The sequence below is a fragment of the Sus scrofa genome, chromosome 9 (genome assembly GCF_054392235.1).
Source record: "Sus scrofa isolate SSC_HxYL_T2T_F1_AM1 chromosome 9, Sscrofa_HxYL_maternal_Yorkshire_Landrace_v2.0, whole genome shotgun sequence".
NCBI lineage: Eukaryota > Metazoa > Chordata > Mammalia > Artiodactyla > Suidae > Sus > Sus scrofa.
The window spans coordinates 88,689,591-88,708,024 of NC_139391.1; the positions used below are offsets into that span (position 1 = coordinate 88,689,591).

Sequence of the window (18,434 nt, forward strand, 5' to 3'; positions counted from 1 at the left end):
GAGGGAGTGTGGAGAAAAGGGAACCCTCCTGCACTGTTGGTGGGAATGTAACCTGGTACAGCCACCATAGAAAAGAGTATGGAGGTACCTTAGAAAACTATACATAGAACTCCCATATGACCCAGCAATCCCACTCTTGGGCATATATCTGGACAAAACCTTCCTTGAAAAAGACACATACACTCGCATGTTCATTGCAGCTCTATTCACAATAGCCAAGACATAGAAAGAACCCAAATGTCCATCGACAGATGATTGGATTAGGAAGAGGTGGTATATATACCCACAATGGAATACTACTTGGCCATAAAAATGAAAAAAATGATGCCATTTGCAGCACATGAACGGAACTAGAGACTCTCATACTGAGTAAAGTAAGTCAGAAAGAGAAAGACAAATACCATATGATAAAACTTATATCTGGAATCTAATATGTGGCACAAATGAACCTTTTCATAGAAAAGAAAATCATGAACTTGGAGAATAGATTTGTGGTTGCCAAGAGGTAGGGGGAGGGATTGGGACCTATTGGGGCTTGGGGTTAATAGATGTAAACTATTGCTCTTGGAATGGATTAGCATTGAGAGCCTGCTGTGTAACACTAAGAACTATGTCTAGTCACTTATTATGGAGCATAATAATGGGAGAAAAAAGAATGTATACATTTTATGTGTTATGTATACAATTTTTTTTTTCTACCCTACAGTTCTCACCATGCTGTGGGGTAGAAAAAAAAATGTATTGGGGAAATAACAATAAAAAAATTAAAAAAAATACATATATTTTTAAAATTCTGGTTAAATACTAAAAAAGAATTCTGTTAACCTAAAACTAATTGCTCTTGGAAGTAAATATGTATATATCAGCTGAGACAATTTCAAGTGGAACAGTAACAAAAAGAGATGAAAGGAAAATTGCTCTGTTTGAAATGTGAGAGAACCCTGAGCCTGTTAGCAGCTTCTCATCACCTCACTATTGTGCTTGAGACATATCTACAGATTCCTGGGCTCCTCAAAGCAGTTTTTTTGTTTGTTTGTTTGTTTGTTTTTGTCTTTTTGCCATTTCTTGGGCCGCTCTCACCGCATATGGAGGTTCCCAGGCTAGGGATCTAATCGGAGCTGTAGCCACTGGCCTACACCAGAGACACAGCAACGTGGGATCCAAGCCGTGTCTGCAACCTACACCACAGCTCACGGCAATGCTGGATCCTTAACCCACTGAGCAAGGCCAGGGATCGAACCCACAACCTCATGGTTCCTAGTCAGATTTGTTAACCACTGCGCCAGGATGGGAACTTCCAGGTTTTTTTTTTTTTTTTTAATTTTTTTTTATTTCTTTATTTTTGGTTAAAAAAATCAGGAAAAGGTAATACAGTATAACAATGAAAATACTGATAACAGGATAAAGTGTTCAGAAATATTTTAAAGCTTGTGTGGTACTTGAAACCTTGAAAAATGATTATAAATTAGGTGTGAAGGGCAGTGCAGTATGAAACAGTTTATACTAGATTCTCCTTTATACGGAACAGAGCTAATCATGTTATATCTTTTTTATTCACATACAGGGGCGGTTATATTCGTACACAGTCAATACTAAAGGACATGAATTTAGGGTCAGACTGGTTTGGGATCCCAGTTCAAACATCCCTCTCTGCATATATTCTCTCCCTTAGTGAACTCATTTTATGTGAGGTGTTAAGGGCCATTGGTGTGCCTTTCACTTCCAAATTCATATCTGCCCTCACCCTGAGTTCTAGAACCACATATCTGTCTGCCTGTTTGACATTTCCATTCGGAGATCTAAGAGCACCAAAAATTTCTCTCCAGGAGTTCCCACTGTGGTGCAGTGGAAAGGAATCTGACTAGGAACCATGAGGTTGCAGGTTCGATCCCTGGCCTTGCTCAGTGGGTTAAGGATCTGTCGTTGCTGTAAGCTGTGGTATAGGTCGTAGACGTGGCTTGGATCTGGTGTTGCTCTGGCTCTGGCATAGGCCAGCAGCTGCAGCTCCCATTAGACTCCTAGCCCGGGAAATTCAATATTCCGCGGGTATGGCCCTAAAAAGGCAAAAAAGAAAAAAAAAATTTCTCTCCAAACTTTATTCTGTACCCTTTCCCATTTCAGTCAATGGGAACTCCATTGTTTCAGTTACATGGGTAAAATTTCTTGATGTCTCAGACCCTTTGCTTATGCATGAGGCCCAATCCTGCTCTCTGACATAAAATTACAGACAACTCCAACTCTCAGCCCTGCTATGGCTTATTTTATTCAGCTCCATTTTTTTTTTTTCATTTCATGTATAAACTAGACGTCGAATGTAAGAAGATACTGACTCATTTCAGAGGTTTTTATTACACTCAAAGTACAAGTAGCAATTCTGGACTTAGAGATTTAAAATGACAATGTAGAGATAATTGTAAGAATCAACAAGACTGAAGATTCCAAAGTGGGCACACACATAACATTATCAAAGAAAATGAATTAATTTTATACATACATTATATGTTTGTGATTAGCACATATAGACAATATCTAATTTATGGTTTTGGTAATTACAAGATATTGCAAATTAAAAAGACAATATGGATGGAGAAAAACAGTTGTGGTGGGGACAATACTGGTTCAGTTTTAGATATTTCAGTATAAAGTTATCTCTGTTTACCTTTTTTAAGAGTGTTAGAAACTAGACTTTGGTTCACAAGAGATGCATATATTAGGAAATTTTCTCAAAGAATAGTAGGGACAATGTAACATCAGCTTAATATAGTTTAAACAATTATTCTGTTTTTCTATGTATTTGTTCACAGGTGGATAGTCATCTCTATTTTCACATCTCTTGAATGTTAAGGAATTGCAGTTTCAATTACATTGGAGCATATGTACTAAGTGTAAACCTATGGTGTGAGCCATGACAAAGACGGAGTGCCTAACCACCTCTATTTGAAGTCCCCTAGGACTCGGGTTAATTAATGAGACTCATCCTAAGGTTATACATGATCTATTACTTCCTCTAATTAGAAATAATAATCCTGATCATTATGCTGGTTAGCTGGAAAGAAGTAAGATGAATGTGCTTAACTATGATTAATAGTCTTTAAGTAGTGTAGATCTCTTCTGTCACTAAGTTATATGCAAACTGGGCTGCAACTCAATGCTTTTCCATGATATATATTTTTTAAAACTTGCAGAAGAAATTAAGCATTAGATATTAGATGAGAGAAACATACAGGAAGGGAAAAAAACAAAACAAAAATACCCCTAATCTGTAGTTGAAACAACTTACCTAGTTATTTTCGTATCTGACTGAGAAAGAGAGGCAAATAACAATAACGTATTCAATCTATAGGATGTGTCATAACACATATGGAAAGAAATCTTATTCTTGAGGTCAGAGACCCTAGGGGTAATGTAGAAATTTTTAAAGTACTAAAAACATGATTTTGAACAACCTTTGTTAACTTAAATGAGAAATATTCGTGAGGTATCAATTTTGACTTAAAACTTTGAATGATATGGGTAAATTATAATATTCTTTATTTTTATTATTTATTTAGAAAAAAATTCCACAGAGTTTATTTTATTCTTTTCCAAAAACATATTTTGAGTCAAAAGGACTCTTCAAGTAGATATAATAAAATATATGGAGAAAGTATTCTTGCAAATAAATGACACACACATATATATATATGAATAATAAATGTATTATATTTAGTAATACTTTGCAAAAACTTCAGATTGACAAAAGACCTCTTACCAGAGTTAAACTGGAGAAAATATCATAAATGATTAATTAGAACGTCATTCTGTCAATCAACTGTAAAACTGACATCTTAATAAATTAATAAAATTTTTCCTGAAATTGTCAACTGAACTAATCTGCACATTAACAAATGTGTTGATAGCTAGACATATGCCCCTCTGAGAGCAAATAAGTGACAAATATGAAAGCTACTAAAATTTGAAAAAAGAAATCATACCTGTAAGCCTTGTCCATCCACAGTAACAGAGTTGGCCCTTTGCATTTTATTCTTGTCAGTCACTTTGTTTACCTGCTGGGAACCACCCTTTTCCTTTTTCACTGTTGCTTGTCTTTCCTATAAGACAAAAAATCTTTTATAAAAATGTTGAATTGTTTTACTGCAAGGGGCAACATACAATTTCATGGCCACAAACTTGGGCCCAGATTCAAATTTGGGGTTTCTGGTGAATGACATGAAAGCTGATGCCTTCTACTGGCTTAAAATATATGACAGATACATGATCAAATATCAGTTAAAGAAAGGATGTTAAAGCAAATCAAACTGTATTATCCAGATGTGCCCAATTATGACTCTAGTAAAAGTTAATAAGGACCACTGAAGCGAATTATTTTCATAAACAATGGTACAGATAATAATATAGGATTATAATGTAAATGATATGGTACTGAGCATTAAAAATAATGCTTACAAATACATACAATATTGAAAATGAATACATGATGGGGCTTTCAGCTACCATTTTCTATTAAGAATGGCATAAACATAAAATGCACATTCTACCCCAGCTAATTGCTATGTTTGCCATAGTAGAAAAATTTTTTATAGTTGTCTTCTTCCTGTCACTGTTTCCTCTCCTCTCACTGTCTTTTCGACACTGCCCAATAAACTTTTATCAGCATTGGTTCACCGAATAAGCTTTTATCAAATCACCAATGATCTGCTCGTTTGCCTCACCTATTGGTCAATATTCATCTCAACTTTAAAGTATCATTAGACAGAAATGACATCTTCCCTTTAGAAAACTTGCCTCAGTTGGATTCCAGGACTTTTCTTTCACTTAACTCTCCTTGTACTTTACTAACTGCTTCCTCGGTCTCTATTGTTGGTCTCTCCTCCAGCTTTACAATCTATACACCTGACCTCTCCCCTTCCCTCTGTATACTGATTCCTTAGGTAACTTCATTTAAACCCAAGGCTTAACATTTCAATTTGGTAACAAAGATTTCCAAATTTATATTTCCTACTCAGATTTCTCCATAGAAACTTAATTCTTATTTACAAAGGCCCTTTTGTCTTTCTCCACATGAGTATCATTCTAGAATGAATGCATAGCAATTCTGAAATGTCCAAAACTATTTTTTTTAATTTACTGCCTACCCACCTTGAAAATAAATCCCAAACTGGATGATTATTCACCACATCCATTATCACATGGTTCAAGCCCCCATCATCTTATTTGCTTTAATTATTGTAACTATCACCTAATGGATCAACCAACTTCCATTTTTGTCTCCCTAAAGTCAATTCTCTATACCATAGCCACACTTAATCCTTTTTTACTCCATTCCAGCTATACCTACCTTGTATTTACTCCTTGATCACAACTATCCTGCTCTTAATATAGGCTCTTACAATCACTCTGCCCTCTGCTGGATAGCTCTTCTCTGTATATTTGTTGCGCTTGCTCCTGGTCAAATGTTAGACAGGCTTCTCTGTTTCTTTGTATTGTGAAAGTTTGTGTGTGTGTGTATGTGTGTGTGTGTGTGTGAGAGAGAGACTGTGTGTGTTTATGCTTTTAGTATTATGTATTATATATGGTATTTATACATTATATATAGTATGTATATATTATATACAGTATTATCTACCTAAAATTTGTTACAACTTGAAATGTTATCTATTTAATGCAGGTCTTCCTACACTTTAATCAAAGCTTGATCAAGAAAGAACTTTGTTTGCTTCATTGTTTTACATCAGATCCTAGGTCAGTGCATGACTACAGTCATTATAAATGAATGCAGAAATAAATGTCTTAACATTAAAAAAAATCAAAAATTTTAATGTGCCTGAATCACTGCATTGAGAAGACTCCTGGGGCATGTCTAAGCTTGGTGTGAAAACTGTCCTGCTCAATTAGTAATGTCTGCCATGTGTGCTTACATGCTCGAGTGCCACATATTTCCTATCACTTATTCAGATACATATTTCCCGGTTCCTATATTTACTTTTTTAGAGCATTTTTCAATTACTATAATTTAGGAAAATATTTTAAGTGGACTTAAAAGTAAAGCTCTTTTAAAATATATTAGGGCCAGATGGAACAGAAAACTTCTCAGATCAAAATAAACGCTAACATAATCCTTTTATAGTCTTTGCAATTTCATGGTGCAAAAACACTGAATATATTTTTTATGTGGCTGAAAATGGATGGTGTAATAGGAATCCTGAAATTCAAATACTTTGGAAAAGGATGTACTTTCATTTAAGCATAATTCTGCAGAGAAATATTGATATTAAAAAAAATCATTCTTTCTAAACATACAAATAACATTTTGTCCACAGATAGTTAAGAGCATAATGCATAAAATGAGCAAGTTATAAGATGAGGATTGGGGTCAGAAATCCAAAGTGGAATCTCATATCTGCTACTTAAATATTATTTAACCTTAGAGAATTTTTTCAAAATATGGTAACAATGTTCTATAAAAATCTCTCTATATATAATCATGTAACTTATGCATCTTACATTTTGCCATGCAGTCCAACAATTGTTATTTAGCATTTAATTTCTAAAAGTGTAGGTTATAAGAACTAAATACAGTTTAAGATGGTTAGTCACACAGGAATTCAGTATTTGTGCCCAGGCTATTTATAAATGTAATCCTGGAAATTTAAGACATGTGAATATATGTCTGTAATGAGTTAACAAGTGACTTATTAACATTATTTTATTCTTAGATATGCATATAGCTAGGGAAATTCCTGTGTGGTAAGGAACTTCCCTAGCTATATACAGCTATCAGCCAGCAAAGAGGCCTTAATTGAGTGGCTTCATGTCTCTCCAAGAAGTTACCCTTAGAGTAAATTGTGGAGTGGACTAAACTAGTGCTTTCTAGTAACAACTGTAAAACATATAAACATATTTTAAAATCCCAAATAGAGTTTTCAATGGATAAGATTTCACTTTCGAAATCCAGAATAATAATAAAGAGGTATGTAATTTAAAAAAAATCCTCAGTCAATCCATCTGTAGGTGAATTTTGTTATGTAATCTGGATAATACTGAAACATTTGTTTAAACATTCACACTCAGACACATCTAACACACATATACACACACACACACCAAGAAAATCCAGTGATTTCTTTGAGGAAAATATGCTTAGTAAGTAGAATTTGTAGAATTAATCAAAGCTGACAATATGAAAACAGGAGAGACTTGTAACCATTTAATTTTCCTATTTTTAATACTCATTTATTTTATGTTTATTTCCAAATTGTATGGAGGTCTCTCTGATCTCTTCACTGTATTTTACTTATGCAGCAGCATAAGCTAACAGGTGGGCAGTAAATACGTTTTTCCTGGTTCCACTATGAAAATCTTTCTTTCTTTCCTATTTTATATGGGGGGGACAGAAAAGGTGAGACAATTGCATCTTTGAAAAACCTGTCATCCACAAATGTTTCACTGGCTTGTTTTGGGGTTAATTCACTCTGACTGGCAGAGTTCTAGGATGATATTTAAGAGACTTACTTCTAATGCTGAAGTTACTGGAAAGTCTCAAGAGGAGCTTACCAGCATTATTTTGTGTCATTATTCAGGAAAAAAATGCTCTCTGGTAATAGGGGGCAGTGCTTATCACTTCACCTTCAGTTATCTTTTTTTTTTTTTTTAAGTTTTTGGACTCTAAAATCACAAAATAAATTACTTTGTTATAATTAAGGCAAATTTTGTTCCGCCAGATAAATTATCGCAGATATAAAAGGAGTTGGAAAATTATTGCTTTAATCAATAGAAATTATTCAAACACTAAAAAGAGCTGCTCTAACCAAAAAAAAAAGAAAGAAAATAGAACTACAGATTATAAAATACAGTTATTGATATTTCAGCATTTTTCAAATATCAAACGTTTGTGTTTGCTACACAGACATTTGAAATACAGAATTCAATGTTTTGTGATCCTTAAACTCTAGAAGTAGCAGCAGATCTTAACTGAGGAATATATTGTATTAGAATTCCAAAAGAATAATCATCACAATAAACAGAAGAAAAGCTAAAAACACCTTTCGCAGAAAACAGAAAGATGAAATAAATGAAATAAAAAGATGTCACTTTAAATACGTGCTCTAAAAAACATCTTTTTCTATAGCATGCTGATTCTCAGAGGTAGGGTATTTGTAAGTTGCAGAAAACTGCTTTCACAAAAGGGATGTTTACCACAATACTTAAGCCTGCTGTTATCGATCATTCAGAAATGACAAGCAGCAAGTGATGATTACCTCAAGCACAGGGTTTTCTTCTTTTTGTCCAATCTCAGCATGAGAGACAGGCAGCAGCAAAGCACCTCGACTGGTACAAAGCCACAGAGGGTAGGGGTGGGGGTGCCTGACTGCCAACAGCATCCTTTATTGGAATCCTGGAACTTGCTTTCTCTGCCACAGCACCACTTGCCTGAATGGAGACTTAGCCTGTTCTGACACTGGAGCAAGGCCACAAGAATTTCCCAGAAGCTCTAGAATTTTAACCCAAGGAACACATGGATATTCATAATTTAAAAGATCTCCCTGAAGCAGAAGTGATACCATGTTCATCAAGGCTTACTCAGGTTATGAGCGCCAAGAAACCAACCTAATGACAGCTGCAAAGCTGCACCTTTGGTTATTATAGCCTTATTGTGGGATTTGAACATTTTCCTGCCAAGAGAAACTAGCTAATTTCAAAAAAATGCAAAGGCTCTAAATCTACTGGAAATCCCTAGAAGTTGCAGCAAAACATGGCTTAATAGCAAAGTAGTCTTTATTTTAAAAAATTACACAGTTTTAAATATAGATATAAATGATGTAAATATTGTCATTCCTTTTTAATTAGTTAAATGAGTACTTAATAAAAAAATTACTTTGAGCAGAGGCAAAAATACGGGTTTGGAAGCAGAATTCTAGCTTTGTCTCTTATGCACTGCATAGACGTGGGCAAGTTACTTACTATTGCTAAGCCAGCGATTTGATTCATCTCTAAAATGGGAAGTTTCATTTGATGACAAATTGAGGAAACGGAGATGGAGGTAATAGCATAAATTAGGTACTCAAGTTTTAAAATATAAAATATAATACTGCTATATTTTATCACAAAATTTAACACAGGGACACTGCTTAGATTGCAGTAAAGATATGTTGTGCAGAAGTACTTTATTTACTTTATTGCAATTTATTTCTCCACTAAGTTACCATAACTTGGAGTAATTGTTGTGATGATCTGGGCAGTTTTTTGCAGGAGGATAGAAGACACCAAATTAGACAGAACTAATCCTGGTCTCATACCTGCAGGGTGCCCTCAATCAACTTAGCCTAAATGTACAATTTATAACTTGCTCCACCAGTCCTGGTTTTCATGCATCACACAGAATGTGCATATTCTCTCCTAGGATAATTTCATAGCAGGTGTGAACCACTCAGGATTTCTGTTCAATAAATCTTTACTGAAATAATGAAATTTAGGAATGGGCCATTTAAAAATGGTACTATTTAACAACTGTGCCATTAGAAAATTATGTGCGTGTGTATGGACCTCATCTTCACTCTCCATTCCCTCCGTTAACCATGATAACTGATGGCCACAACAAGCCAAAGGGTAAAAGCCAAGAGGCAGTTCTCTAGTATGTTCATACTCCTCATCTCTTTTTCTAAGTTAAATGCTTAACCTCATGATTTCTATGCAGTCCTCAATTTGTATATGCAAGTTCTAAGTAGAATCTTATTTTTGGACAGTGTGATTGAATTATCACTCAAACCACTGAGTTGTGTATGTAAATGAGTAGTTGCCATGAAAAATTACTTGCATCATTTGGAGGCACAATAACACAAGATATGTGTCTGTGCATGTGAGTATGTGTGTATGTGTGTGTGTACATGCATGTGTACACATGTACACAGGCAGGAAGACTGGGCAAGTTGGGTTGGACACAATGATTGTAAAAGCTTTGAAAATTAATAATAGAAGTTGAGAGTTTTTACACTCAAATTACATCATAGATATGACTGAGTTTTTCTTATACTTTAAAACAATTAATATGAATTATTTTCATTAATAAATATCTTTTCACAAAATAAGGAATGCTTTTGTTATACATTAAAGTGACTGATATTAAAACTTATCATGGGTGATAAGGCTGTGATATATGCATGAAAGGGTAATGTAGATAGTAAAAGCCTTTGACTCCATGTCAAAAGTGTGGCCAAAGAATATATATTTGCACATTTTTGCCTTTTTTTTTTTTTGTATTTTCTAGGGCAGCACCCATGGCATATGGAGATTCCCAGGCTAGGGATCTAATTGGAGCTGTAGCCGCCGGCCTATGCCAGAGCCACAGCAACATGGGATCAGAGCCACGTCTGCGACCTACACCACAGCTCACGGCAATGCCAGATCCTTAACCCACTGAGCGAGGCCAGGGATGGAACCCGAAACCTCATGGTTCCTAGTCGGATTTATTAACCACTGAGCCACGACAGGAACTCCCTATACTTGCACATTTAAATAAAACGGTTAAGGTATATATACATATTTCTATAATTTGGCCCACATACCTTTAACCACATTTTCAATTAACCAACAAGCAATTGTTCTTGATGGTGGAACATACAGTTTCTTGTGTGTGTGTATACATGTGTATTTACATACTCATCCATGTATATACCTATACATGGGCCTAAAGAAATTATTGGAGCAAGATAGTTGGAAAAAACCTTATGCAACAATTTCAGATATAGTGGAAAGTTTAAGTTAATATAAATTAATATATATTGACCCAAAAAGTATAGGAAGATGTTTAAAACTATTGATAGCAGAAAAAATGGTTCGTAATATATGAAAAAAAGAGCATGTTCTGAAAATAGCATATTTTTACTGAATCTAAACTTATATAAGTTATGTAACAGAATATGGGACAACCATTTGAGATTAACAAGGCTAAAGAAAAAACTTTAAGTCTCAGATATTGTGCCTATCATCATTTGATGAGATATGATATGGGCAAAAATAAACTCAAGGATCTTAACATAGGAAGTTAATTCTCGGAGTTCCTGTCATGGCTCAGTGGTCAACGAATCCCATTAGGAACCATGAGGTTGCAGGTTCGATCCCTGGCCTGGCTCAGTGGATTAAGGATCTGGCATTGCCGTGAGCTGTGGTGCAGGTCGCAGACGCGGCAGCCCACATTGCTGTGGCTGTGGTGTAGGCTGGTGGCTACAGCTCTGATAGGACCCCTAGCCTGGGAACATCCATATGCCGTGAGTGCAGCCCTAGAAAAGACAAAAAAAAAAAAAAAGTTAATTCTCTGATACAAATAGTATAAGTAATAAACTTTCATAATTGCTTTGTCACTAAGTGTGTAATTTAACATCTCTATAATAATTATAATAATAATAGTATCAACTGATATAAATATAAAAACAGTTTAATTTCTCTTTTAGAGTAGAAACATTCTACTTTAAGGATAGCTCTTAGTATATTATTAAATATATCTTTGGTTACAAAATGAAATTTTAATGAGGCTGTCTACACTGATTAGAAAATATTTTAAAGGAAGAGAGAGACATTATCACATTTTTGTGTAATTATATTATTCTCTAAAAAATTCATATTCTTATATAGTGTTCATATAATATTTTGTAAGCAAAGAGATTAAATTATAATTTTGAAGGAAGCAATGCCATTTGAGCATATCTTTAGCAATAACAACAACTAAATTGGATATTGCCACAGAACAATGTGGAGGCTTTGCTTTATTAATTCAAAGGTAAACTTAACACTTAACTGAAAATAAATGTTGCAGGATTGCGTCCATTTATTTTCAAAATAAAAGTTATTTTTCTGGTGACTGTACTTTATTGCAATGACTTTCTATGCAATGTCATTTGCTTTGTGATTAATTTAGATGTACTTTCTAAAAATAGAGATGGCTACTTCAAAGTGAGCAACAATTTATCCATTTACTATCACTGAAAGCTACATTTTAGTGGCTTAGAGGAGTGAACTGCTTGAAAGGTTTTCTGCAAGATTTGAATGTGACAAATAGGAATGGTGCCATTGTTATACACTGGTCAAAACTCTGCAACGTAACCTTTATTTGTTCCTGTATACTTTATGCCATATAACTTTTTTCCATAACGCTTGTCACAAATGTAGATTGGAAAGGCTTCAAGTCTCTCCCATCATGAAGATATAAAGATCCCAATTTCAATGATCAAAATATGATAAAAAATAAGACATACGAATTAGTACACCACGGATACAGCCCAAAATGTTCTTTATAACAAAACAAGATGTGTAATGACCTATAATTGCAGGTGTGAAAACCTTTTTTTGCTTACGCACCTCAGGTACTGAAACTCCTAAAGTGGGCAGAGTCTGCTGAAAAAGAGAAGTTCATATTAAAGCTGAAAACAAAACTCAAGCTGAAAACAAAATTCAAACTGAAAACAAATACGAATGAAGGTTCTTATATCACTACATATCTGTGAAATAAATGAATACTTTGCAAATGCATTTCCCTGTCATAATGTTTCTACTTACTTTCATTCATAAACCAAAATCTTTTCATAAAATAAGGAACACGCTAATGCAGAGGGGATTAGGTTGTGGAACAACATATCCAAAATACAATTTTATATGCTTAAAGTAGACTAATCTTTGGCCAGCTTCAGAGACCTCTCTACAATAACAATGATGTATTACATTCTTTCATACTTTGGTAGGAGAACTCATCTCCAAATTCCATTATCCTTCATAAACCATTTATACCAATTTTTTAAGTTGCCCCTTTACCCAGACCACTATTTCACTTTCCAGTTCAATTCTCAATCTTTTCTAAAAATACTCAGAGTCTTTTTTTTCCTTCCTTTTCTTTTTAGGGCTGCTCCTATGGCATATGGAAGTTCCCAGGTTAGGGGTCAAATCAGAGCTGTAGCCTCCAGTCTATGCCACAGCCATAGCAACAATGGATCCAAGCTCCATCTGCAACCTACACTACAGCTTGTGACAATGAGGGATCCTTGACCTACTGAGGGAGACCTGGGATCAAGCCTGCATCCTCATGGACACTGTGTCGGGTTATTAACCTGCTAGGCCACAACGAGAATTCCCTAAAAATACTCAGTGTCTTTTTGATGTAGATATAGCTTATAGTGTTGATTTTTTTGTGTGTGATACTCTGGAAATGAAAAAAAAATCCATTAATATCAGTAAATAATTAATAAGTAGCAAAATTTTACTTGAGAGGAATATTTTAAAGATTACATTAAATACACTAAAATTGGCCTTCATGACAGTTTATCTTCAATCACCCAGCACTCTTTCTTTACTGAATCACATTGGGAAAGTTTTTTTCTGGCGAGAAACAGAATAAAAAAGTTACTAAATTCCAAAAGCCTGTGTTCTATAGTCCTTTACAATATAAAACACAGATTTGGAAGAATACTTGATAAACCACACTCATATACTAGATAAAGATTTTCCGATTTTCCTTGGTTGGGGGTTGGGGAGAGTCAGAAAGATGGATGGGAAACTAGGAGTTCTGAGACACTTCTTGTGTCTCTGGAAAGAAGGGAATGGTAAGTATATTTCAATTTCCTCTCCTGGACAAAGCCATGTGACGGGGACTCTGGATGGGTCTCCAAGACGGGTCTGCAAGATCTGCATAGATATTAGGTTACTCCTTTACCCAGTAGAACTCCAGGAAGGGAGCAAAACCCAAAAGAATAAAGAGCTACATGTGGGGTGATGTGGCTCAGAAGGCTTCATGGCTGCTCCTATAGAGATGGACTAGAAGGATCCAAAGTACTCAAATGTGGAACAGAAGGAAAAGTCTGGGGCAGCCCTAGAGAAAGTTAAAGTGTCCAGGAATGCAACTCTCTTTAAAAGATGTTTCCATAATATAAGTAAAAAATCAGCAGTAGCAGATTTTTAGTCAAAATAAGTCATGAAGTCGAGGAAGAATAACTGGGGTCAACTATCCCATTAACAGGAGAACCCTATGGGAGTCATTGCTGCTGTTTGCCAGATGCATTGACAATAGGTTTAGAGAACGTTCATTGAAATCTTCTGATGTCTTGACTTCTGAGTCCAAGTTAGTCTATATAACATCTTCTATCTTGGGAAGAGTCTGTCTTCACTGTGCATATGTCTATACAGAGCAAGGCAATGGAAAGCCAAGAAAAAAACTATAGTTATCAAATGGTTCAAAATAACAACCAAGTGCAATGCAAGGATTTCAAACATTTCCTGTGTACGCCAAAATTAAAAAAAAAAAGAACTATAAAGGACATTTTGACATACTAAAGGGCATGTGAAAATAGATAGGATAATTACTAATATTACGGAGTTGCTAATATTTTCGGTCGCAGTAAGAGTATTATAATAGTATAGACCATTGTTCTTATCGTAGAGCATGCCTAATGAAGTATTTAGACATGTGGCATCATACTACCTGTGATTTACTTTCATACGGTCGAACATAATAAAATATATATGTGTATATACATACATATATATGAAGAATGATTGAAATGTAATAATTATTGGAATCACTATATTATATTTGAGAATTATTGCAATAAAATTTTGGACAAATAAACTGACCTCTCTTTCTACCTTTTTACTAGATCCTCTAATTCCTAAAAGAGTGTAAAATGTTTCTAAAAAGAAATTAAATATATATGTGTGTATATACTTATAATCGCAGTGGAAACATAAAGTTTCTAAAAGTTTGGTCAAGACATCATGGGGATGGGAGGGAAGGACATAATGAACACTATTTTTATGGAGTCTCAGAGTTCTACTCTCAAATAAGATAAGGAAATATAGGTAAGTATCTAGGTTGCTGGGGAGAGAAGCAAAGAGAGACTGAGAGGGACCATTTGAAAATAAACAATAAAAGGGGATTCCTTAAAAAATAATGTTTCAGATGAGGCAAAAGCTTATATAGGTATTATATAAAGGTAGTAGCCTTTTCCAAATCTGTTCATTTTGAGTTAGTTTCTAATAATGGAGAACACACTCTCAGGGATTTCAAGCGCAAAAATCTATAGGTGACAAGAAGGTAACATAAATGCCAGAAGACTGTCCCCAATGTCACAAGCCTGTGCCAAGCTGCATAATAAAAATTCAATTTGAAGGCATTCTCCCCAAAAATACTATGGATGTATTTTGCTACCCCTTCTATAGAGAGTTGGTAATTTATAGATATTCATGTTTGCAGGCTTTGTCCTTCTCATTGTGGTGGGGATATGAGTTCTCTACTGAGAGTGAGTTAAGTTTGGCAGAGACGTAGTGAAATGAGGAAAGTAAGGAAAGAGGAAAGATTTTGTCACTATTCTTTGAGAAGGGGAAAACAGGTGACTAAAGACGAGTAACAGGACCAAATGAAATTAAAGACTCAGCTGCAGTTAAGAAGTAATAAACATGTAAAAAAGAAAGCCACCAGCTCTGAGAATTTCTCCAGTAAGGTTCAGCCATTTGAGAGCAACACTAGAAATTCACTCCAAGAATAAAGGTGATGAAAACAACACACATATGAGCTCACGTTCAATCGAGATGTGTAAGGAACAAGTGTACATTAAACTAACATGCTCATCAGTAGCTTAAACCTGAGATACAGTAAGAAAACCATGGCATCTGGGTAAAAGAAAAAGAAGCAACTTGTTAGAAAACAAATTAGATATACTTGTTTTTAAATCTTGTATGTAATTATAAAATATCAAGGATGAGAGAATAACTGTTGTAGTTTTTGAAAATTATCATGAGTTTGTAATCCTAAATGTAATGTATTTTTAATCAGAATTAATACAGGAACTGAAGTTTTTTATTTAATCAAATTTGAGGTGTGACTACAGAGGAATGTGATTGATTTTATTTAATCAGAATCATTTTAATATTAAATAGAATACACAGTAGAGATAATTAGTTTAAAAGATGCATTTGCCTTCAGGGTACTTATTAAGTTTAACCTAATGTCGAGAATTTTTAAAAATCCTATTATTCTTGAGATATCTCTTGTCTTTATATTTTCTAACATGTAATCATTTTAAATTGACAATTTAATCCAAAATGTCAGAGGACAAAGAAAAAAATCTTTGGTGGAGAGATTTTTGGAGATTTAATTTAGTTAAAAATACAATAAGAGCATAAGCACTTGCATTAAATGGGCCATTAGTTATATCAAGATAAAGTAAAATTAACAGAATTATACTTATACCTATATAAGAAGGTTAATTTTTGTTTGTTTGTGTTTTAGGGCTGCATCTGTGGCATATGGAAGTTCCCAGGCCAGGGGTCGAATCGGAGCGATAGCTGACAATCTGTGCCACAGCCAAAGCAACACCAAATCTGAGCCAGGTCTCCCAAAACTACACCACAGCTCACAGCAATGCTGGATCCTTAACCCATTGAGTGAGGCCAGGGATTGAACCCATGTCCTCATGGATACTAGTCAGATTCATAACTGTTGAGCCACCACGAGAACTCGGTATTTTTTTAAATTGCTTTCATGTTTATAGTATCTCATACTAATCCTGCTAGTAAAATGAGATACCCCGTTTTTCATATTGGAAAGCCGAGAATCAGAAAGTTTAGATGACTAGTTGAGAAAATAAAATTAGTGACAGAATCCAAATATACTGTTCCCCTATTCAGGCTTCACTTATTAAAACGACAGCAAGTTCAACAAGAATTTTTTTAAGGTTTTTTTTTTTTTTTTTTTTTTTTTTTGCCATGTCTCTAGTTTTTAAGTGATTTGGAAATCAAATTAGTTTAAAATCTTGATGAACACGGCCAAAAATTTAGAAACCACATGCTACCTCTGTTCTGACTGAGAGAACAGGCTTCTACATCAGTATGGATGGATTTAATACAATAACTTCCAGTACTATGGTAAACAAAGTGGCCAAATAAAACTATTTTATTTTTTTCTCTTTTGGCCGCTCCATTCCCAGGGTAGTTGTGACTTAGGCCACAGCTGCAGCAGCTCTGGATCCTTAACCCACTGTGCTGGGCCAAGGATCAAACCTGTGTCCCAGTGCTCCCAAGACACTGCTGATCCCATTGCACCACAGTGGGAACTCCTAAAACTCTTTTAAATAGCTTGCTTTCCTTATATATAATGGATATTTCTGGCATCAAAAAACATGAGACAGGAAATCAGGGTTGGGAAAAGAACAACTGCCTTCCTAAAACAATGTACTGCCTCAGCCTAAGAGAAGAAGCTCTGCTCTTCTCACACATGATAACAGAATGCATCAAGGGCATTTCCATGTGCAGAAACTTAACACATATTTAGTCTCCATGAATCTTATTTTCACATTGAGACTTCATAATTTCTTTAAACTTCTTATGACTTTGTAGGCCTTAAGGATGTGTGCATACTGACACACCTAAACACAAGATAAATTTTAAGAGGAAATGGATCAAAAATGTTGTTTATACTACTGTTGTATTTACTAATACAACACTGTATTATTAAATAATACATTTAATATTATTAAATGGTATGTATGTCCAATGAGAATCCTAAATTGTTTTTCTTTTCCACTGGCACTTGGAATATCTAGTGAAAGTGTGACTATCCAAAATAAAATATTTTAGAAGATACACATATTGTAATCCTATCTAGCATCCTTTGCCTAACTACTTTCAAAGTTTGGCTGAAGCTTGCACCAACATGAATTTAAAGGTAAGAATGTTTTAACTGAGATGATTTCACTATTTCTATAACCACTACAAAAACATTCTAGTCCTTACTCTTGAACACATGATCATTTGTGCGTCTTTGCAGAGTTTTGCTCAGGAGACAAGGAAGAGAAGGAGTGTGATACTCCCTCAATATTCAAGTCTGTGTCCAGAACGAGAGCTCTCTGAAACTTCAGGGAAAGTATACCTAGTACAGTGGACACTGAGAAACCTTGATGCTGCCAAATGTTTGATATAAATATTAAAAATGTATTTTTATAGCGACATTCAAATTATTTCAAACACAAATGTCTTCATATAAAACAAATAAGCAAGCATATCCTTATTGCCTTGCCTATTTAATTAGCTAGTTAAATAAAACCATTAGAAATGTTATCCTACCAGGTTAGGTCTCATACAATTGTCAGAAGCCAATATAGCTAAGGAAGTGTTCTTTGTTTCCTTCTGGCTGTAATCCATAATAAATATCTGTGTTATTTACACACTTGTAAAACAATTTCACAAAGAAGACCATGTGGGTTGTGTGCCCCCCCATCTATTACTCTCTTCTCTCTTCAGTTCTGTTCCCCGCTATGCTACCCCATTGCTTTCCTTCCCATTCCTTTTTTGAAAGGCTAGTCTAGATCCTAAATTTATTTTCATGCCTCATCAATTATGGGGACCAGCAGCATGAACATAAAAGATAGGTTTAGAACATGGGATTCAGGGTAAGGCAG

General features: G+C 34.7%; 1 protein-coding gene across 13 annotated transcripts in view; it reads right to left on the reverse strand.

Annotated features, from left to right (window-relative positions):
- DGKB (diacylglycerol kinase beta) overlaps positions 1-18,434 on the reverse strand; it is a 657,175-nt gene that overhangs the window by 451,345 nt on the left and 187,396 nt on the right. For 7 of the 13 annotated variants that reach the window (XR_014815899.1, XM_084977155.1, XM_021102437.2 and 4 more), the window contains 2 exons: positions 12,352-12,387; positions 3,975-4,091 (listed from right to left, as the gene is read on the reverse strand). Coding sequence is in view for 11 of the 13 variants with exons in the window: in XM_084977155.1 (XP_084833281.1) it covers positions 3,975-4,091; positions 12,352-12,387 (153 nt within the window). In the remaining 2 variants the exon portion in view is untranslated. The remainder of the gene's footprint in view (positions 1-3,974; positions 4,092-12,351; positions 12,388-18,434) is intronic. The other 6 variants (XR_014815900.1, XM_084977158.1, XM_084977156.1 and 3 more) reach the window with 2 other exon arrangements.